Below are 27,384 nucleotides of genomic sequence, written 5' to 3' on the forward strand. Positions count from 1 at the left end.
TCTCCTGTTTACTTACTGTACAGTTGTAGACCAGTTAAAAATAACAATAATACAAAGCAGTTACCAACAGATGAAAAGAACAGAGAAAAATTCAAATGTGTATTCAAAAATCAAGACTAAACTGTGTAGGTGTCAACAAGGCATTCTTGCTAGACCAACATCCCTTACTTGTAACAGTACAGAATATTGTGACTTTCTTAGAGATTGCAATAAGAAAGCTGCAGAATGAACTCTCATTGATTTCTGATGAAGTCTCCTCCATATATCTGCTGATGTGTAAGTAAATTAGCTCTAAGGACAGGTAAAGAAAATATGTATTCTGAACATATGCTCTTGAAAACAGGTATGGTTGAATCCCCACCATCACTTCAGAGTATCAAATCTTCCTGATATGAGCTCCATTTTGTGTGGGGCAGAGGATGTTGTAAAGATATTTGAAGTGTAGACAAAAATAAAATAGTGATGACTTAAAGGTGTGGCTCTATTATTGTGTACATCTGAATCAAATATCTCTTTTTTTTTCACAATAGCAGAAGGCAAATTAATAGTTGGCAATAAGAAAGAATCAAGATACTTGATTCTTTGAGATCTATTTATCAGTTAGAATCAGCTAGGCTAAGGACTCATTCTTCAGTTTCCTAGTGATAAAACTAATGCCAAAAATGAAATTTATTGCCAGTGTTTGTGAATCAGAATCAGATTCAGGAGAGTGGGGATAATATCAATAAAGCACTGACAATGGTAACCTGAGCAAAAGACATCTGTCGGATGACACACACAACCTTCAAGTAATTCTAGACTGGATGGCCATTTCGTTTTCACTTTTAAACTTAGGTTATTACATTTGTATTTATTTTACATAACCAATCATTTCATTTCATTTTCTTATATTTAAGAAAAAAGTGTCCATATAGGAAAATGCAACTCTTTCAATTTGCATTAAACATGTTTTTAAGATCCCATAATTGTTAACATCAGGAAAAACATGCACAAAGTCTACAGATTTTTCTTGCTTGGCTTTAAAAGACAGTTCAGTAAATCTGGATTTATTTTATACAGACACACTATGAACTTTAGTCAATAAATACGAACGATATTATAGTATATTTAACAGCTTCTTCTTCTAAATGCTCACAGGGGGACAAAAATTAGCTCCATTCGATAGAGAATGTCAAGTGGAGTAAGCTCCTCTTCACTTTTTCTTATCTCTATCTTTTTTAAATCTCCAAATCGCTGCTCAGAAGGCGCGCCGGAAGAATATTTGCCCGACGTTCTCGTTTGGTTTTTGGCTCTCGCGAGAACAATTGAAGCCGGAAACTCCACGTCGGTGAATTGAGCTGGGAACCAACCTCGGCAAGTTGGGTGGCTTGAGCAGCCGTCGCGGGAGCCAGCGCTATGGTAAGCTGGAGCCAGTCGAGAGTCTCAGAAAGAGGATTTTTAGTGGAGGCTTCCATATGAATAGTAGGCCGAGAGGGGAGAGGAATGTAGCTGGATCGAAACAAGGGTCGGGTCAGGAATACGTGTAGAAAAGACTTGGCTTGCTTCCACCTCCATTCATGCAAGAGCCTCAGTGTTGCTCTTCCAAACGGTTGTTTGTGTAGGTCAGGAGTAGGCAACCTTGGCTCTTTTATGACTCGTGGACTTCAACTCCCAGAATTCCTGAGCCAGCTAAGCTGGCTCAGGAATTCTGGGAGTTGAAGTCCACGAGTCATAAAAGAGCCAAGGTTGCCTACCCCTGGTGTGGGTTAATCGATAGAAGCTCGGAGTGTTCACGAGCCGTGCAATAAGCAGAAATCCAACCGTGACGGTAATACTGTTATCTCTTGGTCCGAACGTATGGCGAGAAAAAAAAATCAGTTTTCCGTGGGAAAATGGCAACGCTGTTTAAGCTGATTGGGAGAGGAGAACGCTTCTTGATTCTGAGCTTGATTTAATTTATTTCTACCAATTTGCCTTTGCAATAGATGCTGATGAATCAAAAGAGCCCCACCTGGGCTCATACGACTTGAAATTTTTCGGTTCTCTTTGTTATGAATGAAAGCATATTCTGAATCTTGTTAGAATTGTCATCTGTGCTCTGAGAGGGTTTAACTGCCAACGACGGCATACCTCCTGGGCCAATATTTAGTGACACAATGAAAAACTGCCAAATAACTAAATAGTACTAAGACAGGTTTTTGTCATGATAACATAGAGAGAACTGTCCATGACTGGAGATATTAATCTGTATTAGAATTTGATCTGGAGATTCAGTTCAAAGATATGCATGGTTGTCTTCATGCATGTCTCCCAAAAAAAAAAAATTCTGTAGCCTCAATACACTCTCAATACACTCTCTTTATTTTTCTCTCTTATTGTACCACCTTTGCTCTGCTGCTTAAATGATCAAAGAAAGGGAACAGGTTCTACCTCTGCAGCTCTGTAGGAACTTTGAAGAAAGGACAATTTATTGTTCAGATTCTAAGAATCTGAAGTTAGAATCTGGGAGTTAGCTCATTTTCTGTTCCAAATGTTGCTGGGAAAAGGACAGGCCTTGAAGTACATTTTCTGTTATATGTACATAATATGATTATGAACATTCAACAATGCTGCAATTGTTGCTTTCATTCATGCCCTTTCATAATTTGTAATTGAGGCTAACCCAAAATCACTATTGGGCAGCAGAGAGTTTTCTGTTTCTATTTATTTCCATCTAATGGCCATCCAGATTTTCTCAGTATGGATATGATTGCCTTAATGTACACATATTAAATCAGGACTAAAAGATAAGTGCTGGTGCTCCATAGCTAACGTGTGGGTTAGGTTATTGGTAAAGTTGCGTGATTATTGTAATGATACTCCTTGTTCAAAACAAAATCTGCATGTTTCAGAGCTAAAGAGATAGAAATGCATATGCTTTTTGAACAGATGGGAGATGTTTTATTTTATCACTGAGCAGAATGAAACTGCTAGTTTATTTTAAAACTGAAATATTGTCATGCTTGATTCAGTATCATCAACTCTGATTAGTTCAACCTTTTCAGAGTGTTCCTTTTTTGTTTATTGTATTTCATTTTGAGACACAAGTGAAGGACTAGAAATCTGGAACATTAAAGCATAAAATCTTCATGCTTTGTCAATGACCTTTTTTTCTCTTAATAGTTATGGTTATATTAAAGAGGCATCTCATTTTTTAAAAAATATATATTTAAGCTTTTGCCTTCAGTGTGGTTTTACAGTTCTCACATTAGAAGCCTCTTGTTCTATTTGTATAGTTGTATTCCTGTCCATTTCTAGGAGCTGCCCCAAACTATTTTTTTAATATCAATTCTGTAATTGTTTTGTATTGCCATAAGTCTTATTTTGATTAATCTACATAGATAGTGAGCTCCTTTCATGTAAAAATGAATGCTTCTGTCGAGTCAGTGGCAATATTTGCTTGCTTGCTTTATTTTATGGTCTGGGGTCCACAAAATTCATGAGCAATTTCAGACATCACCTGTATGAAAAACTAATCTGGCTCATTGCAGAAAGAATAATGATATATTGTTACATAAATATAACCAAGCTTTTATTTTCATTTTTTAATAGTATACGCAGATACTGCTTGTGTTTGATATAGCCTAATAAATCTTCCTCTGTTTAGCCTCTCCGACTTGATATAAAGCGGAAACTAACAGCTCGATCTGACCGAGTGAAGAGTGTGGACTTGCATCCCACAGAACCATGGATGTTGGCTAGCCTTTACAATGGCAGTGTTTGTGTTTGGAATCATGAAACACAAGTAAGCCTAATATTAAATATAGTTGGTAACCTTATGAAAAGATAATTGTTATTATGGAGGTAGATTTATGCAAAAATAATACTCTCCTTGTGTATGTTTTTTAAAAAATTCATTTGATGCAATACATTTTTTAATTAACTCTCATGTCGTCCCATTAAAGATTGCATTTATGGTATTAGTATTTTTCTTCCTCTTTGGAGGCATACAGAAAATTTTGAATTATTTTTTCCCCAAAATACCAGGTTTATGTAGTATTAGAACAAATTATAAATTTATGGTTCTAGCCTTACAATGCTATAATTTACATGACAAACAATAGCCATTTGAAAAATCTATTTGTGTGAAAATAATTAAAATTATTTTATTTTCAGACTCTAGTGAAGACTTTTGAAGTATGTGACTTACCTGTCAGAGCAGCTAAATTTGTGGCAAGAAAGAACTGGGTTGTTACAGGAGCTGTAAGTTGTTCATTTGTTCATATATATTTCTGAAAGTCTATTGAGATACACTATAGTTTACTTAAGTTAGAGATCCTGAAGTCCAAATTTAACTGTGATAACTTTTTATGTCCAATCATACTTTATATCCACAGTTTAACATTTAAAATATATGTTCTCATCTTTATATGGAAATTTAGGATTCTTAGTTTTCCTGCACTTCTGGATTTTCTCCAAATAAACTGTTGGCCAGGTTTTGTTTTAATATCAGAATGAGAATGGCTTCTTTGACAATCTATATCAGGGATGTCAAACTGCCGGCCCATGGGCCGGTTTTATCATACCGAAGCTGTTTAACATGTCTTTTGTTTATAAAATGTAGTTCAATATTTTTATTATTTCTATGTTTAATATCCCTAAAAAGGGGGAAATAGAAGAAGCAACTGAAAAAAATACTGTATTATAGCGTAACAAGTTATTTGGGTAGTTTTTTAAGCACATCTTTATAAAACTTGGTCACAGAATAATATTAATTTAACTTTCCACAATATTGATGGACATCAGTTCATAAACATAATACAATGTAATAAATAATGATATAATCAAACATCAGACATTTGGATGGAAAAGTACATGTTTCTAGCCTCTAAAGTCATCAGAACATTCCTTGTATTTTTATTTATGAAACAGTCAAGGGGATAGCATATATTGTTGTCTTACTCTCTGTTTGGTATTGAATGCTTCATTAAACATTTCATTATTTAGTCATTCATCAGATTTATATGGCCATCCATCTCACAAAAAAGTGACTCTGGGTGGCATACAACAATCTAGTAATGAATTATTGTGCATGCTTTTGTTATGTGTCACTGATATATTAGCAGTCAACATGCAATTTCATATTTACTCAGAAATCCCTTCATTCAAAAGTTTTCATTTTATCATACCCTCTTAATGTGTTGTGTTCTTTTTTAAAATTCTAGACTATTGAAGAGTGTTTTTGCATGGCCTGGGATTTATGTTTTATTATGAGGACTCCTTTTTGTTCTGTTTATTTATCTATTTATTAGAGTATTTTAGTCTGGTCTGTCTGATTTGACATTTTTATGGAGGAACAATGGTTCAACAGTTACAGATACTGAGCTTGTCAGCTGGAAAGTGACGGGGTGAGCACCTGTGACTTGCTTCAGCTCTTGCTCTTGCCCATCTAGTAGTTCAAAAGCATGCAAATACAACTAGATAAATAGTTACCACTTTGGTGGGAAGATAGCCGCATTCCGTGTGGCATATAGTCATGCTGGCCACATGACCACAGAAAGGGTCTTTGGACAATGCTGGCTCCCTCAGCTAAGAAACGGAGAGGAACACGGCCCTTAGAGTTGTATACGACTGCACAGACAAAGCTTTTACCTTTACCTTTATGTTTTTTAAAAAAAAATCTGGACTCTGCTCAGTTTGTTAGCTGCCCATTGGAGTTGGGCAGCTAAAAAATTCAAATAAAATTATTTTTTCAGTATTTCAATTGGCATGCTTTTTTATATGTTATATTTCAGATTTTGCTACACACAGCAGTAAGGTTTCTCCATTACAAGTATCTTCCACATCATCTCCTCTTAATGTGCACATTTCATTCACTCTGTTATCAATTTTATAACTTTTATACATAAATTATTTACTTTTGCTAACTGCAGTAACTGTATTACAGTTTCTTTCACCCCTCTCATTTTCTTCAGTTTCCATGTTCTCCCATATTCCACTCTTGATATAACTGCAATATGGTCTTTGAGAACATTTCATCATCCTTGTATTCTTCACTCATTTTTTCAGTTGTTCATCATAACAGTTGAATCAGTGGTGCTTTTACTTATTCATTTGATTTTGTTCTCCCACAGGATGATATGCAAATTAAGGTTTTCAACTATAATACTTTGGAAAGGGTACATATGTTTGAAGCACACTCAGATTATATTCGCTGCATTGCTGTGCATCCTACACAGCCCTTTATTCTAACTAGCAGTGGTAAGTATATCAGTACTTTCTTGGCAGTCCCAAAGGTGCTTTTTCTAGAAGCAATTGGACTTTCTTGTTTTTCTTTGAAGACATTTCAGTTCTCATCCAACAATCTTCTTCAGAGTTTGAAGAAGCTTCTTGGATGAGAAGTGAAACATCTTCAAAGAAAAACAAGAAAATCCAGTTGCCTCTAGAAAAAGCACCTTTGGGACAACCATGATTTGGATGACTGAGAATCTTCATAGACACTTTCTTGGCAGCTTTCTTTACATTCACTAAGGTCAAAACCTCTTTTTCTGAAGGTTGAAGCACAAGTTTGTATTGAATAACTTAATACAATCCATCAAAACTACAGAATGCCAGTATTTATAGTTGGATAGGATGTAATGTCTGGCTTTCCTCCCTTTTGTAAAGTAGATTTTCTAAATTTATTTCTAAATTTCAAGATTATTTTATTATAAGACTTTCAGGCAAGATGGTTTTATATATATATAAGATGGTTTTTTAGACACACACACACACACCACTTAGTTCCTAAGTTAAATTTTTCAATGTGCAATTTTTGTAAAGCGGGTAATAGTAGTAAAACTAGTGATAGAAAAATTTGCAATGATTTATGTTCTTTTTCTCCCGTAGATGACATGCTTATTAAACTATGGGATTGGGATAAAAAATGGGCCTGTTCTCAAGTGTTTGAAGGGCATACTCATTATGTAATGCAGATTGTCATAAATCCCAAGGACAATAACCAGTTTGCTAGTACCTCTCTGGATAGAACAATCAAGGTATAATATATGAATAATGAATTTCTCTTTGGAAATAGTAACTACTATTACTTGGAAAGTCAGAATTATTAATTTACAATAAAATAAATTCATCGCTTTGTAAATGCTTAACTACTTCTATAGCAGAACTGACAACTACTAGATTTGAAACATTCATACCAATGTTTATGCTGTCATATACAAAAACCTAGTTAAACTAATATATATTGCTTGTGATGTTTCATATTGAATTTACAGAAGTTGATTATCAATAACATACGTCCTCTTGGTTACTTTTAAGTATGTTTAGTGCATTAATACTTTTCATTGGTATGAAGTTTTTGCTTTAATTAGCTATTGCTTGGGGGTTCGAGGTATGGATTGTAGAGATTCGATATGATAGCAAAGATCGGCTTCTCTTAAGTAAAATTTCTTTTGTCAATGCTTTTTCTTAAAGTTATTTCAGCAAGTTCATAATTTATTCAACTTTAGTGTTTATTTAGAAAACTGAAGAAACTTCTAGTATAGTATTCTTAGAATGATCTATTTTTTCCTTTCTGATTTAATTTTACTCACAGGAATTTGAGCAGAATATTATAAATTTAATGTAGCTAAAGGTTTCAGAATCACTGTTTGTCTGTATCAACTTTATTAACTGGTGGTGGTACATGTCCTATGCCTACTTTTTTTTTTTAAGAATCTGTAATTTCATCTTTTTGCAAGGTGTGGCAGCTTGGCTCTTCTTCACCCAACTTTACTTTAGAAGGGCACGAGAAAGGTGTAAATAGTATTGATTATTACAGTGGAGGTGATAAGCCTTACCTAATTTCAGGAGCAGATGATCGCCTTGTTAAGATCTGGGATTATCAGGTATATCATATTATTTCTAAACCATTTGGGAGTGATAGAAAATAGCTGGGTATGCTGGGTTTTTTAACTGAAAACTGGATTTATGGTTATGTTTTGTTATTTAGCTGAAGATTGTTGTTGTTGGAGAATGCTAAACATGTTTCTGAAAACTCATTGTATTATTTAAGAGTCATTTGAGAGTTGGGCAGCATATAACTTTAGTAAATTATTATAGATAATTGATATTATAGATCACAACTGAATCTTGTGATGATGATCCATGATGATCCAGTGCAACTGAATCTTTATCAATTATTTTCAATTTTTTTTCTTCTAGAATAAAACTTGTGTGCAAATTCTGGAGGGACATGCACAGAATGTTTCTTGTGTCAGTTTTCACCCTGAGCTTCCTATTATCATCACTGGCTCTGAAGATGGTAATCAAGATATACATTTATGAAACTAATTTAACATTTTGTTTAGAGTATTAGATTATTCACTCCACCCCCATATTTTATAACAATAAAAAATTGAAATGTCTATTACAACTATATTGTACACATTTTTTTGCTTTAAGATTATGAATTATTCAAATCCAGATTTCATTGGAATATTCCTGATTTGGTTTGTAAAAGAAATCTAGTAATAAATCATGGTATAGGTTTATTCATGGTGTCTATTATGGATTATTGTTAATACTTTTTTTCTTCTAAACATTACTTATAAAAAACGTCTTTATGCACATAGGCCTATATTAATTATAAACAATAGATTTCAAAACAATAGATTTCAAAAACATTTGACTTATGACTATGTTAAGTTCAGGAAAGATTGAAAAGACCAATTCCTGGTTCTGTGAAGAGCTTTCCATAAAAGATTTTTAAGAAATGCTTAAACATTGTTGAATAAATGCATGAATCAATAAATGGGTTTTGTCCATTACCATGAGACTAGTTTAGACTGTGATTATTTAACAGTAACAATTCCTTTTAAAATAAAATAAATACTTGGGAAATATAATTGCTTATTAAACACTTCTGAATTTTTTTAAAATATTTAAATATTTTATTAGTGAAGTATAACAACTGGAATATATAATGAAATACATCCATAAAGAAAGCATTGCTAATATAATCAGAAAAGAATATACAAAATAGTAATTAAATGAGTGATATTTGAAGAAACTAAAGATATATCCATAAAGTATTAATATACTCTAGCTCAGTCTTTTAACATATTACTAAATCTATTCATTTAGACTGTCTATTGCTCCATCCTCTTGGTTTTAATACAACATACTCAGTACAATAGTGTTATATAATATATTCAGATTCTTAATATTCTGTTATTTAGGTGCCATTGAGTGATGAATATAGTTAAGAGGGAGAAAATGGATATTCTATCAATATTATTTAGTTTTGAGATCTTTTATCTGCATAAAATTAATGTAACTGCAAACTGATTAAAACAGTTTATTAAAAATAGCTTATTTTGGTTCCTTCTCTTACTTGTTTAGAAGTGTGACAGTGGATATATCACATATGAAATAAGACTAAGTCATTTTACTGATTATTATTTATTTTTCTGTATATAAGCCATTTCAGGAAACCATAGTCATGTTGATCATAGATCAAAATTATTTTTGCTCTTGCTCCCTCCCATTTTTTTTTAAAAAAATACAGGAACTGTTCGCATCTGGCATTCGAGTACTTATCGCCTGGAAAGTACTTTGAATTATGGCATGGAACGCGTATGGTGTGTTGCAAGCCTAAGAGGATCAAACAATGTGGCCCTTGGATATGATGAGGGTAGCATCATTGTCAAAGTATGTTTGTCTTATAAAACCTATAATTGATATCCACCAAGCTGAATGATTGCATATTTTTCATAACTGAGAAACAGACATCGATTGAGCATTTGGCATTGGTGATTTTTCTTACTTTTTGTAAATGTCATAGATGTAAGCAAATTGCTTTGGAGAAATGTATAGGATGTTTTATTCTATTTTCATTTTAATTTTCTCCTTACTAGCTTGGTCGGGAAGAGCCAGCCATGTCAATGGATGCAAATGGAAAGATTATTTGGGCCAAGCATTCAGAAATTCAGCAAGCTAATCTCAAAGCAATGGGAGACACAGAAATCAAAGATGGGGAGAGGCTACCTCTTGCTGTGAAAGATATGGGCAGCTGTGAAATATATCCTCAAACTATTCAGCATAATCCGAATGGACGGTAAGGTTCATTTTTCAGAAGGTTTTGGGGGAAAGGTTTGTCTTAAATTATATGTAGAGCCAAAAGCATTTTAGGAATATACTACACGGAACTCTGTTATTCTGAATTATACCATCACTGCCAAGCCAGTTTGATTGACATTGATAAGAAATAGTTTTACTTTACTTTTTCACAGTTCTATTTGGGTGTACCCAGTATGTCGTGCATACAAGACTTGTACCCTGCCACTGTTGTTTTATATATACAGTGTATATATATATATATTTTTTATAATACATTTTTGAGTCTTTCTTACAGGCAAACCATTTTTATATGGTTTACTAATGCTATTATCTTTCTGTTTTTCAGATTTGTAGTAGTATGTGGGGATGGTGAATACATCATTTATACTGCTATGGCACTGAGAAACAAGAGCTTTGGCTCTGCTCAGGAGTTTGCATGGGCACATGATTCTTCTGAGTAAGTAAAGTAATCCTAGTAAGAGTTTTGTGTATTATATTATGTGGCACATGAACCTGCTCAGTTAGAAAGTATAATGTGTATCTGAAAGAACTACTACTCTTTCTCAAATAAGTATGAAACATATCTGAAAAATGTTAAAAATAAATGGTAATATTCAAACATTTTAATAATGGTTGGATATTCTAATTTTGGAAGGCATGCATGGCTTGTGGGTTATACATAATCCATGTCTCACTTATTTTGTTTGAGCCCTGGAAAACATGAATAACTTAATGAAGTGTTTGAGCAAACCATAGACATTCTAAGTACCTATTGTTGCCTGCTTCTTATTATATGTGCTGGCATGTTGAAGTTATATTGAATTCTTTTATGTGCAGGTATGCAATCAGAGAAAGCAACAGCAGTGTCAAGATATTTAAAAACTTCAAAGAGAAGAAATCCTTTAAACCTGATTTTGGAGCAGAAGGCATGTTATGCATGTAGTGCTTAGCATTCTATTTAATCATATGGAGCATTTTCTAGCAAAACACTAATTATTATTTCCTTTTGATACAGGTATATATGGTGGTTTCTTATTGGGTGTCCGATCTGTCAATGGTTTGGCATTTTATGACTGGGAAAATACAGAACTGATACGCAGAATTGAAATACAGCCCAAACATGTAAGTTGTTATTTCAGCTGAATCTCATTATCTAAGAATCTCCTAGATTTTAGAACATTGGTGAAAACCTATTTATTTGATGAAGCCATGGAGGCTGGGTTGTTATGAGTATTCTTCCAGATGAATTGGTCTTATTCTAATGAATGTGATTCTTGATTTTTTATATGCAATTATAATGCACGGCATGTTTTTAAATTATTTACCAATCAGTTTTTAAGTCCAAATTATGTATTTGGGGAGCTGTATGGCACTCGGAGTTGATTGTTTGAAATGAGTTATAAGTAAATAAAGCTTAATTTTTATAAAGCTAAGCTGATACTAATTTTAACTCCTTTGAAGAAAATTCTTTAAATTTAATAAATAACAGTATTAGTACTTATTGAATTTTTTAAAGTTTTTCTTCAAATGCAGAATATTCAGCTCAATATACTTACTTTTCACAACCCATGGCTTCTGTTGTTTTGATTTAGATTTTCTGGTCTGACTCTGGTGAACTTGTCTGCATAGCTACAGAAGAATCATTCTTCATTCTGAAATACCTTTCTGAAAAAGTTGCAACCGCACAAGATACACATGAGGGAGTCACTGAAGATGGCATTGAAGATGCCTTTGAGGTATTGGTACAGTGTGATCTGATCCCTTGTCAGTACATGTTGTATTTGTATAGATGTATTTTCCTGATAAAATAAGGGAATGGGTAAATCAATATACTTGTGAATGTCTGCTTCATAATAAGATATCAAACTATATGGGTAGCAAATGTTTTGCTTATTATATCACTGTTTTAGCAGAACACTCTTCAATTTGGCAAATTCATATTTTAATTTCATTTCAGAGCTCATGAAATAATGCATTAACTTGCCAATATGGCTAAACCTCTGCTTAATGAAATCATTTTGCTGAATCTGTTGGGATATTACAGAGTATAAACTCTTTACCTCTTCCACTAGGTCCTTGGTGAAATTCAAGAGATTGTGAAAACAGGACTTTGGGTGGGAGATTGTTTTATTTATACAAGCTCTGTGAACAGGCTGAACTACTATGTTGGAGGAGAAATTGTCACTATTGCACACTTGGACCGGTAAGCATTCTGTAGATCATAAGATATAATTCTTGTTGATGTAAAATCATTCTGCCATTGTGCCTTCTGTTCATTCTTAATGGACAGGCAGATGGTCCTTAGGGTGATGTTCAGATTGAAATAATGTTGAGAACACTGCAGCACTCTAGTCTTAATGGAGAGGAGAAAAATGTTTATAGTGGGATGGCGGAGTCCTATTAGACTCTAGTAAAGGTGTTGATGGTAGGAGGATTCCATAATCCTAACTATTTATTGTTCGTTCAATGTAATGCAGAAGACTCAATATTTTACACAATTTTTCCCCCGGTTTGTATTTTTTAAAGGAAAAAGAAGAATTCTGGGTATTTATGATTAGAGCAAGTTGCTTTTTAATTGGTTACTTGGAAGAAACTTTTCCACTATTGTCAGTGCCTCAGTATATTTATTATGTTTTGATAGTACCTCATTGTTCTTGGTGGCTGTGCAAAACATTGCTTCATAACAGACTAAGTGGTATTTAGACTTAGTCATAATTAGAACATGCTTGCTGATGCAGTTTGCCTATTTACATTAGATAAATAACTATTCTAATCTTTCTTATTTCTCAGATTCAACTATGTGAAACTTTACATCTTCATTAACATATTTTCCTTTGTTTTTTTTTTTCATTTCTTAAAGAACAATGTATTTATTAGGGTATATCCCCAAAGACAACAGACTTTACCTTGGTGACAAAGAATTAAATATAGTGAGTTATTCCTTACTAGTCTCAGTGCTAGAATATCAGACTGCAGTCATGAGGAGAGACTTCAGTATGGCCGACAAAGTTCTCCCTACAATTCCAAAGGAACAGAGGACCAGAGTTGCACACTTCCTTGAGAAGCAGGTAAAATCATTTGCCCTAGTCTTTTAAGTCTCAGTTGTAGTGGAATTTTATGTTGTGAACAACCAGAGGTTTTGTTTAAAATTAAGATGTCCCAATATTCTTTGCTTTTGAGGGTGAGGAAGGAGCAATTATGAACTCAGAAAATATCAGATATATTCATTACCAAGGAGAAAACCGTACTCCTACCAACACTGTCAGGACAAGCAAATAATGAAATGTCTGCAAGCAAACAGCCAAATACAAAGAGCACCAGGGACTCCATAGTGCATTAATAAGGCAACACTGTTATCAGAAAGGACAGGACATTTTCAACCCTTATATGTAATACCTGGCTGTAAAATGGGTATAATCGCGCTGTTTTATTGCTTACTTTTTGAAAAGTGAGCTATACTTTGGCAATTTACAGTTGGAGTTTATTGACACCACCTTGATATGCTTGACGTACCAGAAATTAAGGGGAGGAGGGGGAATAACATGCAGCCTGTATTGCCAAGTCTTGTTTTAATGTGCTAGCACTGCACAGCTGCATGTTTAGCAAAATGGAAACTATATAGCAATTAACATTTAACACTTAAATATTTAAAACTATAACAGCGATCTGGGTAAAGGACACTTTTCTACTATATAGGACAGTGATGGCGAACCTTTTAGAGACCGAGTGCCCAAACTGCAACCCAAAACCCATTTATGCATCATCGGGTGCCGGCTGGGTGTGGCCCATTGGCTGGGTGTGACCCATTGGATGGGTGTGGCCAATTGGGTGGGTGTGGCCCATTGGGTGGACATGGCTGCGGTGGTAATGGCAGATTGGGTGGGACTAAAAAGTTCAATCAATTCCAACTTTGCAAGATCTTTTTTTTTCCCCGCGAGAAGTTGAAATTGGTTGATTGATTGATTGAACCTTTTTTTTTTTTTTGCACACGGCAGCGGAGGCCTAAAGCGAAAAGGTTTTATAAAACCCAGCTGAAGGCCTAGGACTGGGGCGACGGCACACGTGCCCACAGAGAGCACTCTGAGTGCCGCCTCTGGCACACGTGCCATAGGTTCGCCACCACTGATATAGAATGTTAAGAAAACTGTGTCACTAACAAGTTGCTGTTTTAAAAATGTGTTTAGGGTTTCAAGCAGCAAGCACTTGCTGTATCAACAGACCCTGAACATCGTTTTGAGCTTGCTCTTCAGCTTGGTGAGCTTAAGATTGCAAATCAACTTGCATTGGAAGCAGAGGTATGTTGGTGTCTTCTTAAAAATATCGTAGAAGTACCCCCATTCTCTGGAACAGAATCCTCCACAATATTAGATTGGCCCAACTCCATTTGCTTTTTGGGAAGAAATGGAGAATGGGTCTCTGGAATAAAGATCATTTATCACTGTTTCCTCTGTGAGAAGATGTATTCCTCAGAAGAGAAGAGACTTCCTCAGAGTCTCAGTAATTTACTGTACATTTTGAATTTTGTTTTTATTCTTATTACTGAACTGTTCAGAGTCTATCATAATTGGAACTGCATATAAGCCAAGTAACAAAATAAATGTTTATATGAATCAGTACAAGAAATGACTTGTGCAAAAGAAATAGAATTTTGAGTGCCTAGGAATAGAATGAATTCCAGGTAACTTGTCCAAATTATTGATCATCATGAAGGGTCTACATGAGTTACACGTTTTCCTGAATTGTTTAAAAAGGACACATATTTATTGTCTGTTATTTTGAAAAATTATGAACAATTCAGTTGATTCTTCTGAGATGGGAAATGGTCATGGTTTAGCTAGCTCAAAATCTTCGTACGTTCTTACTGAGCGTTTATGGTTTAGTGACCGTAACCTGAACATTGAATTGTCTAGGAATAGCTTTTAAAAATTAAACACATACCACTCTTTGGAAAATGCATATTCATAGCTTTCATATTATAAAGAGTTGCATAATATCTTTTCTTAAATTTTATCTTTTTAAGTATTATACAAAAGGGAAAGTGTAACAAGGAAATTAAAAAAAATCAGCCCTAGGAGAACCAAATAATTTTCAAAATCATTTAGCATGTATGATGCTCAAAAGATGAAAATATTTTGTTTCTATAGTCTGAGCAAAAGTGGAAGCAGCTAGCTGAACTTGCTATCAATAAATGCCAGTTTGGCCTTGCCCAAGAATGTCTGCATCATGCACAAGACTATGGTGGCTTACTGCTTTTAGCCACAGCTTCAGGAAATACTACTATGGTGAACAAGCTAGCTGAAGCAGCAGAAAAAGATGGCAAGAACAATGTAGCATTTATGAGCTACTTTCTGCAAGGAGAGTAAGTATCAAACATTCTGTCATATTCAGTAGCATTTTCCAAGTATCCTCAAAAAATAAACATTGGTATTTAGAAAATACACAAAAATCTCTCTTTTCCCCCTTAACTAAACTGCTGCAACCACAGTCTTGTTGGTTCTCTAGAGAAAGGGTGAAAATGTTAAGACAGCTGTTCTCAGTGGCCGGCAATTGGGTGTTCTTAACCTTAAAAGTGGCCGGCAATTGGGTGTTCTTAACCTTAAAAGAGCTTACTTTGGCACATGAGTAAAGGGACAACTCAGTCAATAAAAGACTGAAACAAGGTTACTAAAACATACACCCCATGACTATTTAAAGTTTGGGAAAACCTGACAGAAAGTATTAATGTAACCATAGTATTTGTCTTTCAACTTGGCCAGCAATTTTGTTCATTTGTTTATTTCTTTTGGCCCATATTTTTCAATTTCACATTCTAAATTTCTATGGTTTCCAAATCTGGATAGGTAGATTTTATACCCACAAGAACTACCTTTTCTTTAACTTTAGACTTTAACAGAGTCTGATCTTTGCGGGATCACTTCACAATGTCAAGATGCCACGGAGAAGCAGCAACTTCTAGTCCAATGTTTCTTAAACTAAAAAGTGGTAGGGCCTCCTACCACTTTTAAAAATTATGGAGGACCCTATGTTGTCTGGGTTATATTTATTGATATTTACCATGTTAAAAATTAAATTGATGCAGTTCCGAGTCACTTGAGGGTATTTTAATATTGTATTATTTTTCTACGTAGGCTGGCAGATTGTTCTAGTGAACCATTGAGGATCATGGGGAAGTTCTGAAGTTCCTAGGCCCCCATATTAAGAAACATGGTTCTAGCCAATGCTCACTTTCTTAGAAGTGTTAGGCCAGGAGTTTCTGTCTCCATGTTCTAATAGGTTAGGCTTATACAGATCATAGGTGGCACTGCTACAAGTATCAAAGTGCTAAAGCCTAAAGTACTTAATAAATTAAACCTGCACTTTAAATTGTACCAGGAACTGAATTTGAAATAAGTACAGGCAGGTAATATTATTGTTACATGCACCGAATGTCAATAACCCATATTGAATATTGAAATAATGGTAAATAGGTTTCTTTTGATGATATCAGAAATTTTTGCAGTGCTATAGAAATATTGTAGGCACACTTTTCATACTTCTGTTATATTACTAATTTAAGTCCATTTTTTTTTAAAAGGAAGTTCTGTTTCATTGTAGGCTTGACCATTGTCTTGAACTTTTGATTAAAACTGGACGATTGCCAGAAGCAGCTTTCTTAGCCCGAACATATTTGCCAAGTCAAGTTTCAAGGTAACTGAGCTGTGAAATCTGTGTTACATAGTATAAATATTTTGTTCAAAACTGAGCAGCTTGCAATGGTAATCTGTTTCAGAGTTGTAAAACTATGGAGAGAAAATCTTTCTAAAATCAATCAGAAAGCAGCTGAATCCCTAGCTGATCCCACAGAATATGAAAATTTGTTCCCTGGATTGAAGGAGGCGTTTGTTGCTGAAGAATACATACAAAAATCCCAAACCTTATCACGGCCATCCAGTGAATACCCTCTAGTTACTGTAAGTTGATGCAAGTTACCAACAGTTTTAGCAATCTTGAGAATCAGTAAAGTTCTGCTTATGCATTATTCATTTTTGTTGTTGTTAGCCAAATGAAGAAAGAAATATCTTAGAAGAAGCCAAAGATTTCACACTGCAAAACAAAGTATCAGAGGTCAGTATTAATAAATTTGAGGATATCACACCTTTTAGAGAGCACCAAGAAAAGCAGGGCTGGACAAATTGCCCTCCCCGCCAAAAAGGCTTTGAAGATAAATATTTTGTGAAGCTTTGCATGATTTCCAAATCCTTTTGCAGTTATCATTCTAGTTTTTCCAGTAGGAAAAACAAAGATTGTCAGAGAAAAAAATATGGAAACAATACATGAGTATTCTCACCCTTTTTAATATGGTCCACAAGATTGCATCACTCTGCAGAAAATAAGGCCAATCCCTGATACAAATAAATTCTTTATAGCATTTCAAAGCACAATGTATTTTTAGGGGTTTATACAGATGATTCCATTTATACAGAATTGTAGAATGCAGTAGTTTGTATTTGATAGGCAAGTGTGCATTCTTCATTTATTTTCCTCAGAATTGTTTGTTTGAAATACCTTGGCTGTTCAGATCAACTAGGTATTCAAAATGATAAATTCTTAGTCCAACATTGATTACTTAATGTGAAGATTTTAAAGGTTCTGGTATAGAAAAAAATAATCATTAGAATGCTCTCTGGAAAAATTCAGGTTTTAATACATTTCTGAAGGCCATAAAAAAAAGGCTAAAGGAGCCTAAACTCAGTGCAAAATTTATTTTACAAGATGAATGCTATCAATGAAAAACAATTATCTTCTGGCTACAGCTTGAAAGTTTTGTATATTTAAAAATAAAATACTTGATATTGGACTATAAATTTACTATCTAATGTCCTTTTCCATAAATAGTTGATTTTAAAAAAAATTCCAAAGAGCCAACAAGAGTTAGAGGAAAATAAGTTTTCCACTAGATCAATTTCTTACCTTGTCTCAACCATACCCAACTACTTAGAAAAGAACAGAACTGCTGTGACAATGTCTTTGATTATCATAGATGGTCCAGGCACAAACCTCCAACAGTGGTCATCTATAAGAGTAATCAGTGCTGTGTTCATCCCATATAGATTGAAAAGCATCTAGAATTATTGTAGCTGCCATAATTATGCAATTGATGTAAATTGACTGGATAATGTAACATTGAGCCAGTTTCGTATAGTGGTTAAGGTACTGGCATAAAAACCAGGAGAAGAATTCTAATCCCTCCTTAGGTGTGAACCCCCGTCAGGTGGCTTTGGGCCATTTACTCTCAAGCCAACCCACCTCACAGGGTTGTTGTGGGAAAAATAGGAAGAGAAAGGAATATTATATAGGTTCACTGATTTGGTAATTAGGGCGGGATAAATCTTTTAAAAAGTAATAACACAAATTGTTCAGATTACTTTAGAAATAACAGAAGGTGACATTCAAAGTAAAATTTTATCTGGTGCTTCTGAAGTCCACTGAATGGATGGTCTAAAAAATTGGGGTTTTGCTGTAAGTTCAGTTTATGTTAGAACAGAATGGCTATGGTACAGATAGGCACAAGTATACATTATTTCTTCATTATATGGGTGGGGGGTTCTTTTCTTTATCATAAGGAATCAGAAGATGAATCAGTGCCATCTCCTAGACCTGTAATAGAGCCTCCAGTTGCTGAAAAGGTTCCAGTTGAGATCAAAGATGAAAAGGTAAATTTACTATACTACAAAGAAATGAATTAGCAGTTTGGAAGTTCTAATCCTACTACATTTCTGTAATTTCCTTCTTTCAAGTTACTGTGATAGTGTCAAAATTAAATCTGTTTTGTAAACTATGCAGAGCCAAGTCAGTATAAATTGACTGCTAGCCAATAAACTTTCTTTTATACAAGTTGTCCCTCTATTTAGAACACCAATACATCAGGGTTTTTTAACCTTGTTTTCTAAAATACTAATTAACTGCCTTCAAAGAGCAGTGGTAACTAAGATAAACAATATTTTTTGAATACAGGCTAACTTCATTGTGTTCAAATGTGAGCTCTAGCATGTAGCTGCAATCATTGGCTTGTCCTAATGTAACATCTTCTCTTACATTTTAAGTACTATCTTCCTCATTAATGGTTTTAATCAGCTTTAGGTATGAAATTCACTAAGAAAGTATATATTAATATTTTTAATTAGTGTTTTTTCTAATATATTTATTTTCCAATTTGTCCCTAAGAAATAAACTATTTTAATATGGTTAATCGTTATCAGTCAACAGGTTAATGAATTTCAGCATTGATCCAGCATAGAAAAAAGCTTCAGTAATTATAGTTAAAAATATTAGGACTAAAATGGCTTTATTATCTTACAATTTATCAGGAATTAATTTTTGTATCCCAAGCATGATAAAAGACTGGGTTTTTTTACAAGCTGTTTACTTATTATCATCTGTTCTACAGGTTTATATTACTACACTATTGATTTAATTCTGATATTGATTCTGTGGGTCATAGCAATCCAGTCCCTTCCACCTATTTATATAACTATACAACTAATTGTGTCTGTTGAATAAGGATTGTATACTTTTTCTAACAAGTTAACACTTAAGTATTTTCTGTTCATTTTATATCTTAGAGTGGTGCTAGCTGTATATTAACGATCAAGATAGGTTATAACCTTGGATTTATAAACCACTGTTCAAAAAATATAAGAGCTACACACAATTCATGGCTTTTCCTTACAAGATAGCTCTATTGTAAAGAATTTGGCTTTATTTAAATTTGAATTTAGTTACAAATGCGATCATTGGCCATATAAGATAATAGTAGCGCTGTCACTAAGACAATTCATCTTTAGGATCATGACAAAATAATGGTCTACTTTTTTGCTAATAAGATATCAGATAGTTTTCTCCAACTACTTTTTTCTTGTTTTAGATTTTACTGGACCTGGATGTAGATCTGGATAACTTGGAATTGGAGGATATTGATACCACCGATATTTTTCTGGATGAAGAAATGTCTGACTGAACTTTTAAACTGATATGCATTCTTACACCTAGTTATGCTTGACAATGTAGTCTTGTTGAAAAGTGACTCTTTTTTATATTTAAGATGGAAAATAAATAGGGACAGTATTTTACAATACAGATCTAGATTTCTCCATTGTAATGTAGGCTTCCTTAGATACAGTAGCAAGCTCGCATCACATGATCAAACAATTTTCCAATAAATATCTTTTGGATTCCCTCAGTCTGGTGTATGAAGGTTTGATTTAAAAGAAAGATGAAAAAGTAGGCATGCTGAGGAAATTGTGAAATAATTAATTTTATCATACATGATATAAAAACGTTCTTTTAGAGCTTTATGTACATTTTTCCTCCTCTTTCATACATTGGACATTAAATTATTTTATTGATCTAATCACTTGGTGAAGCTGCAGACTTAGGCGAAGGTGCTTGATAAGCCTGTAGGATAAGTTCAATGTAGCTGGCTCTTGATGTTTCTGCCTTTGCAAATGCCTGTAAAAAATTAAAATGATAATCAGGTATCCAATATGATTTTGAAAATAACATTCTGGACTCTTATACTAAAGCAATTGATAAATTTATGTGGCTAAACTTCTAATAAAGAATTGACAGCTAATAGGGCTGAAAAGAATTACACAAATTTAAAAACAAATTCTGAATATGAATAAACTGCTTTTATTTCAACAGCCACTAGGAAGATGCAAAGTTGTAACTCCCAGCTGATGCTGATGTATGCATTTTCTATAGTCAACTTTTTTACATTCATAAAATGTATATTATACCTTAATTAAATCTATCCCTTGGATATCTTGTTCTTGTGCCTCTCTTGCTGTTTCACAATCAGGATGGAGCATATGGTAGAGGGTAATTAAACTTACAGCATCTTCAAGTCTGAAATTCAGAAGTTCATTTGTAACAATTCCTAAATAGTTTCACATATTTAATTTGAACATTTGGATTATTAAGAATGCAGGAGGTGGCTTAATGTTACTAGCTTATAGTGAAAGAAATACTGATGAAACATAAGCCACTACTATTCAAAAAATGAGCTGCTCTGTAACTAAAGTTACATTTCAAATCCAATTCTTAATATTTAAATTTTAGCAATCCACTTTTTTCTTATTAATACATAACATAAATCAGGCAATTATTTATGAAATACTTGTATGAACAATAGCAAGAAAAACTTAAAGAAGTGAATTCTGAAATACATTTTTCATACAAACATAAATATGCTCTCAACTGAAATTCAACTCCTAGGGATTATACAGAAATCAGTTTTTCAGCAGCTGAATATAAGAGACTGCTAATGTCAGCCAAAAGAAAAAAACTTCACAGTCTAGCCCAGAGCAGTGGAATTTCTTGGGGAAGTTCCAAAAAGTACTAATCATCTTAGCTTTCAATCTGAATAGATAACATGGATAAACATGGCTCATTTTTAATACAATATTGCCAAGTGAAATAGTTCAGTGAATTCCTTTCATACAGAAATATTGGCTTACCAAAGTACTTACAAATTTCTTTGGACCATGTCTAGTAGCAATCCTTCTGTTTTCTTTATATTTACAAGGTACCAGACCATCCCACCAAAATATTTTGTTGAACGCAGAAGATCGTACTTTCCGTGTTTATCAATATCCTCATATGTCTCGTGATGAATCTGTTCAGATATTTAAGCATATTTACAAATCATAATGCATTTCCAGAAATGTAGAGAAATTTAGCCCACTTTTTAGAATATATATAATCCTGCAGTACTGCAGTGCGATCTGTGCCCTCCTCTTAGTCCATGAATGAACTGATTGAACAAATGCCATCAAAATTAATATATTGTATAATGCACTTACTGAAATATTGAACTCCTGTTGTCTTTCTGAGCAGTGACTGCAAAGCCTACTTCAAGAGGTCACTAATAACCACAGGTATAGCAAATGAATTGCAGGCCACTTACATGTTTTCTAATGTAAGTGATCGTAAGTCTACCAAGGATTCCTAAGGGTTTTGCCATCATACCTCCTTTTGGTGCAATCTTAATATACACACCTTTCCTACAAACCACTGAAATGAACACACATTTTTTCTACATCGTCTAAAAGAGTTGCTTGGACTCTCACAGGATAGAAATAAAATACATTAAAAAACAGTGAAGCCAGATTAATAAGGCTTAAATGAAGTTCAAATCCACTACAACTACAAATAGTGCTAAAGAGTTCACAAATTTTCTTTTTACAGTATTTTGGTGAGCAGTTCCTAAGTTCCATCTCTCCATTGAGCAATATTGATAACTCACTCTGATATAATTAGCTGAATCTGGCTCAAACTGCATAAGACAGCGATCAAGGAATTCTTCATGACGGTCCTGAAGAAACATAGTCTAAAACAAGAAATATTGTACAAAAATGAAAGGTAGCACTTCATGTCAAAAACTTTGGTTTAAATTTTCCATAAAGCAGTTAGGAGAAAGCCCACTTCTGCAGTAAGGTTCCAGGAATAAAAGCTATTCAGGTGTGTAAATCAAGTGTTCAAATGAAGGTAAACAGTCCCAGTTCCACCAACTGGAACTGAGAACCATTAGTATTCTTGTATTAATACTACATACCAGTAGTTTAATGTCAACTTACTAATCAAAACCTTAAATTGACATCAACTTATTTTTAGTCCAGTTAAACTAGAATGTAAGACTGAGAGGGATATTCATACTCACTTGCTAAATTTAACAAGCTGGAGTTAGGTGCCTAATAATTTAAAAGATAATGCTAGGCAATTGTCCACAAATAACAGGTCTCTGATAAGCCAACTAAGTTGCCCTAAAGACTACGAGAGGAAAATTAATATTCCTGGATTTACCATTGCATAATTTTTATTGCTGAATATAGATGAAGGGACAATTTTACGGCCTTGTTTTGGGAAGCAGATCTGTATCATCCTGTCCCGTTCCTCCCAGGTGGCCTTGCGTAATACTCCATTTGTTTCTCGAACTACAATGAATCGCTCCTGAAATTGAAAAATAAAACATAAGTAAGCTACAAGTTTATCATGGTGGCATTAATTCTTTTCATTTTAAAGTAGACAGGAATTAGTATAAATTTAAAACCAACTGGCTTTTGAGAAATTCCTAGCAGCTATTTGAATAAATAATATATATTGTATTTATATAAGAAAAGATTATATCCATGATATATCCAGTCATAGCACTCACTTGAAATGCCCCAATGTTGTTATTTCAATGGGAAAATTTAGAAACTAACTTGCTGGCTCAATTCTTCTATAATAACTGATTTTTGCCTTTACAAAACCAGTGATAAATAAGGTAGTGACAAATTGGAAAATTAAGCACTGAGGTCTCACACAGAATTCAGTAGCCGTTTCTAAACTCTTGTTGGCAAACATTACAGATAGTCCCCAACTTGCAACAATTCATTTAGTGATTGTTCAAAGTTACAACGGCACTGAAAAAAGTGATATGACCATTTTTCATACTTACGACCATGACCATGTGATCAGAATTCAGATGCTTGGCAACTGACTCAAATTTATGACAGTTGCAGTGTCCCAGGGTCACGTGATCACCTTTTGTGACCTTACAAGCAAAGTCAATAGGGAAGCCTGATTCACTTAACAACCATGCTACTAACTTAACAATTACAGTGATTTACTTAACAACTGTGGCAAGAAAGGTAAAGTAGGACAAAACTCATGTCTCACTTAGCAACAGAAATTTTGGGCTCAACTGTGGTCGTAACTCAAGGACTACTTGTAGTCTATTTTAAAGCTAACTGTACAAGAGACAGTCTTGTAATGCAAAGATGAATTCTAAATATTCATTATGCATACATTTGATTTCTTCTAGAATCTTGCAAAGAAAAAACAGGCAATTCAGGTCTAGGGGGAAAAAAACTAAAGAACTAATCTAAATTAAAGTATGGCTCAGCCGAAGTCATTCTTATACTGTATTCTATGAGAATACAACATCACAAAGTGGCATGTTTTGAAAAACTTTGATTTCTCATAAACCCATGAATTATATGAAAAGCCTCAGTCACTGAAATTAGTCCTAAAAATAAGCTATTAAGCTACTGCTCTGTGTACAACACTGCCTATTGGTGAAACTGAAAATAAGATTAAGCCATACATTTCAGATTTATTACCATGGGTTTCTAAAAGACTTACACTGTGTGGGATATCATATGTTAAATCAGTAAATACATATTTATAGGGCTCAGATCCATCAATTATCTTGTCCTCAGCTAAAACATCATCAATTGGTTCCCGTTCATTCAGTACAGGAGGCATTTTGAGATACTCTTTAGCCTTCTTAACAGCTTGTGCTGAAGCCTAAGGGAGAAAAAAATAATGTAAATAATTACACAAACAAATCAACACATCTTCTATTTATGATCATAGAACAGTTGAAATACCTCTTCCAGCTGGGATTCCGTCATGACCTTGTATACAGGAGGCGTAAGCTCTTGTTTTCGTGCTTTGAAAATCTTCTGCAAATCTATCCGTGTCATCTTGGAGAGTAAGTTCTGAACTTTTTCATCCCTGAAACAAGGCTTTGGAACATCAATTTTGGTTTCTTCTGTAAAACAAGCAGTTCACAAAAAATACATAAATGCTAAAACACAACAGCAAAACATTAAATTATATCGTTAAAAAAATAAACTTTTAAAAGTTTATCAACTGTTAGCTAAAACCCTATATGCAACTGAGGATAAGCACAAATAAATACAAAGTAATTGTACTATAAGTTGTTTATGGGTCAAGGAATCATACTGTAGGTAAAAGGCAAGAAGCTATGGGGCCAAACAGAAATGTATGGCTTGTAGGGTCTATTCTGGAAAGGCAGGATGAGATGCAGACACTTCGTATTGCTTAATTTGTATTTTCCATCTCACTAATTCCAAGAAAGGAAAAATAAATGCATTATTTCCAATTCTATCCCATTCTAGTGTCATCTTGGGAGATATAAAGTATACCCTGGCATACCCTCTCTTTTCTTCTTCTCCATCAAATGGACAAGCTATTGGGGTAGACTTTTTTATCCACAAAAGATGACACTATATAATCTGTGGTTCTTAGAGTGCTTTCCCAGACTATAAGACAGTCAATTCCAAACAATTGCTGGTTTGGAAGTTGCAGCTCCCTCACGGTTAAAGGGTACAAGCAAGAAAATTTCATATTTCAAGGATCTAAGTTAATTCTATACAGCAAACAAATAGTACGAAAAGGATTTCATACAGATTTTTCATCTTGATTAAAGAGGTGTTGTGATCCAGGATACTATTAACAAAGTAATTTTTCCCTGAATATATCCAAATAGACATGAATAAAAATGACTTATAGATTTAAAAACAGTAAAATATAAAGTAAATCAGTATACCACATATTAGGTTGTTACTCATAATTTGTCAGTAGCTACAGAATAGTATCCTACTTTATCTTATACAGGTAGTCCTCAACTTACAACCATTTAGTAACTGTTCAAAGTTATAATGGTATTGAAAAATGTGACTTACAATAGGTCTTTCCTCTTACAACTATCACAGCATCACCATGTTCATATGATAAAATTCAAGCACTTGGTAGCATCCAAGAGTCATTTGGTCATCATTTGCAACCTTTCCAGCCAACTTCCAACAAGCAAAGTTAATGGGGGAAGTCAGATTCACTTAATGACCAAATGATTAACAACTGAAGTGCTTCACAGTGATTTGCTTAACTATGGCAAAAAAAGGTTATAAAATCAGGTGCAACTTACTTAACAACTACCTTGCTTAGCAGCAGAAATTCAGGACCCAACTGTAATTGTAAGTCAAGAATTATATGTAAAGCAAAAGAAACACATCTTGGGGAACTACATTCTGATCTGACTTCAGGCTCACGGACTGTAAAAGCAAACTGCTCAGAATCATACTGATGACTAGATGACCATAACATTATCAGATGACAGCATACATGAAAGCATCAGCGCAGACATGGCAATATATACACATTTCATGAATAAATTCTAATACTGAAAGATTAGAACTTAGGTTTATTATCCTTTTACACTACACTTATAAATACATTAGTAATGAAGTGAAACTTGATCCCACTGAGATGAATAAGGCTTTAAAAGACATATTAGTCTTGAAAGAAATCATTTCAGCTTTGACAAATGAACATTTTCTCCTGTCTGGCGCCTTCCGAGGGTCTTGTGCTTCAATTCCTGTAACCTATAACTACCATTTTGAGCTGCCAAAATCCTGATGACTTGTTTTCTTTCGCTTTGTGCCATCCAACGACAATTCAAACTTTTGCTGCTTAAATAGGATCACTCCAGATGATTTCCAGTAAGCTGATAGCAATGTTGTGGGTGCCTGAACTGAGCAATCAGATGGGGTTGCAAAAATCTGGATTGTGAACAGTGACAGCAAAGTTTACGGTATCTCTTTGCTGCTACTTAATGGTCTTTTGAATATCGCAGCCTGAATCAGGTAGCGCATGAAATCCAGTAGTTCGAGCAGAGAGGAAAGGAGGAGGGTCTAACGCAGTGTTTCTCAACCTTGACAATTTTAAGGCATGTGGACTTCAACTCCCAGAATTCCACAGCCAGCATTGCTGGCTGTGGAATTCTGGGAGTTGAAGTCCACATGCCTTAAAATTGTCAAGGTTGAGAAACACTGGACGCAACCATAGTTTGTTTGTATCCTTTCAATGAGGTTGCTCCGGTTGGAATAATCTCCTCTACTCCGCCATTCCTACATCTGAGGAGCGGTAACCACCTAATGCCCCCGCCAAAACTCACCTGCACCGGGGCCTTCGCAAAATCCCCTCCATCCCCACGAGGCCCTTAGCAGACACCTCGGAAGCAGCAAAGTCGCCCTCCCGCTTCTAACACAGCCGGTTACTCCAAGCGAAGCCATGCTAGATTGACCCGGAACGGCACCAGCGACTCATTCCGGAGAAAACGCAGTGTGTCCTGGGAAATGTAGTCTGAAATGATTCGCTCGGCAGACCTTTAACCCGGCTCTGCGGCCGTCCTACGCAATCTGAGCGAAAATGTTCCTGGGGACTCGCGTTAATTAGTCTGAAATGAATGTCGAATTACTTTGCTGGACCAAAGAAACAAATAAAATAGTCGGAGGATTTAAGTAACATTCAGAACTGTATTTTTGCAACGCACTACGCCATGGGTTGCCCGGTCAGGGTTTCCTAAACAAACTGCGGTTTGTAAACCGAACTGTGTTCTCCACAACTCCCTAAGCAAAAAAAATTAGATTAGTGTGTTAGGAGAATTTATTTTTAAAAAAATATAAGAGATCAAATGGAAGATAATCGATTTGGCCC

General features: G+C 34.4%; 2 protein-coding genes across 2 annotated transcripts; one reads left to right on the plus strand and one right to left on the minus strand.

The window, feature by feature from the left end:
- Positions 1 to 1,302: 1,302 nt before the first annotated feature.
- COPB2 (coatomer protein complex subunit beta 2) lies at positions 1,303 to 20,273 on the plus strand. Its single transcript, XM_015821327.1, has 22 exons — positions 1,303 to 1,398; positions 3,626 to 3,763; positions 4,135 to 4,221; positions 6,093 to 6,219; positions 6,847 to 6,995; positions 7,698 to 7,844; positions 8,161 to 8,260; positions 9,506 to 9,648; positions 9,855 to 10,054; positions 10,403 to 10,513; positions 10,894 to 10,982; positions 11,072 to 11,178; positions 11,649 to 11,792; positions 12,129 to 12,259; positions 12,917 to 13,124; positions 14,241 to 14,351; positions 15,201 to 15,415; positions 16,651 to 16,743; positions 16,826 to 17,006; positions 17,095 to 17,160; positions 18,660 to 18,749; positions 19,961 to 20,273. Exons 1-22 carry the CDS (start codon positions 1,396 to 1,398, stop codon positions 20,051 to 20,053), a joined length of 2,733 nt encoding a protein of 910 aa, XP_015676813.1. The 5' UTR covers positions 1,303 to 1,395; the 3' UTR covers positions 20,054 to 20,273.
- Positions 20,274 to 20,407: 134 nt separating this feature from the next.
- MRPS22 (mitochondrial ribosomal protein S22) lies at positions 20,408 to 26,962 on the minus strand. Its single transcript, XM_015821338.1, has 8 exons — positions 26,843 to 26,962; positions 24,471 to 24,634; positions 24,223 to 24,387; positions 22,900 to 23,046; positions 22,343 to 22,426; positions 21,567 to 21,712; positions 20,835 to 20,943; positions 20,408 to 20,544 (listed from the first exon to the last, which is right to left on the minus strand). The coding sequence occupies exons 1-8, from the start codon at positions 26,958 to 26,960 to the stop codon at positions 20,443 to 20,445; spliced, it is 1,035 nt and encodes a 344-aa protein (XP_015676824.1). The 5' UTR covers positions 26,961 to 26,962; the 3' UTR covers positions 20,408 to 20,442.
- Positions 26,963 to 27,384: the final 422 nt, after the last annotated feature.

The sequence above is a fragment of the Protobothrops mucrosquamatus genome, unplaced genomic scaffold (assembly GCF_001527695.2).
Source record: "Protobothrops mucrosquamatus isolate PMUCROS unplaced genomic scaffold, P.Mucros_1.0 scaffold_163, whole genome shotgun sequence".
NCBI lineage: Eukaryota > Metazoa > Chordata > Lepidosauria > Squamata > Viperidae > Protobothrops > Protobothrops mucrosquamatus.

What these genes read in the sequence shown, in the direction of transcription:
- COPB2 (XM_015821327.1), top strand. An exon ending in ACCTGATTTTGGAGCAGAAG is followed by an intron (nt 10,983 to 11,071) that starts GCATGTTATGCA and finishes CTTTTGATACAG; the next exon opens with GTATATATGGTGGTTTCTTA. An exon ending in ACTATTGCACACTTGGACCG is followed by an intron (nt 12,260 to 12,916) that starts GTAAGCATTCTG and finishes CATTTCTTAAAG; the next exon opens with AACAATGTATTTATTAGGGT.
- MRPS22 (XM_015821338.1), bottom strand. Translation starts at nt 26,960, where the DNA reads ATGGCTTCGCTTGGAGTAACCGGCTGTGTTAGAAGCGGGAGGGCGACT. An exon ending in CGGAATCCCAGCTGGAAGAG is followed by an intron (nt 24,388 to 24,470) that starts GTATTTCAACTG and finishes TTTCTCCCTTAG; the next exon opens with GCTTCAGCACAAGCTGTTAA. An exon ending in GCAATAAAAATTATGCAATG is followed by an intron (nt 22,427 to 22,899) that starts GTAAATCCAGGA and finishes TTCTTGTTTTAG; the next exon opens with ACTATGTTTCTTCAGGACCG.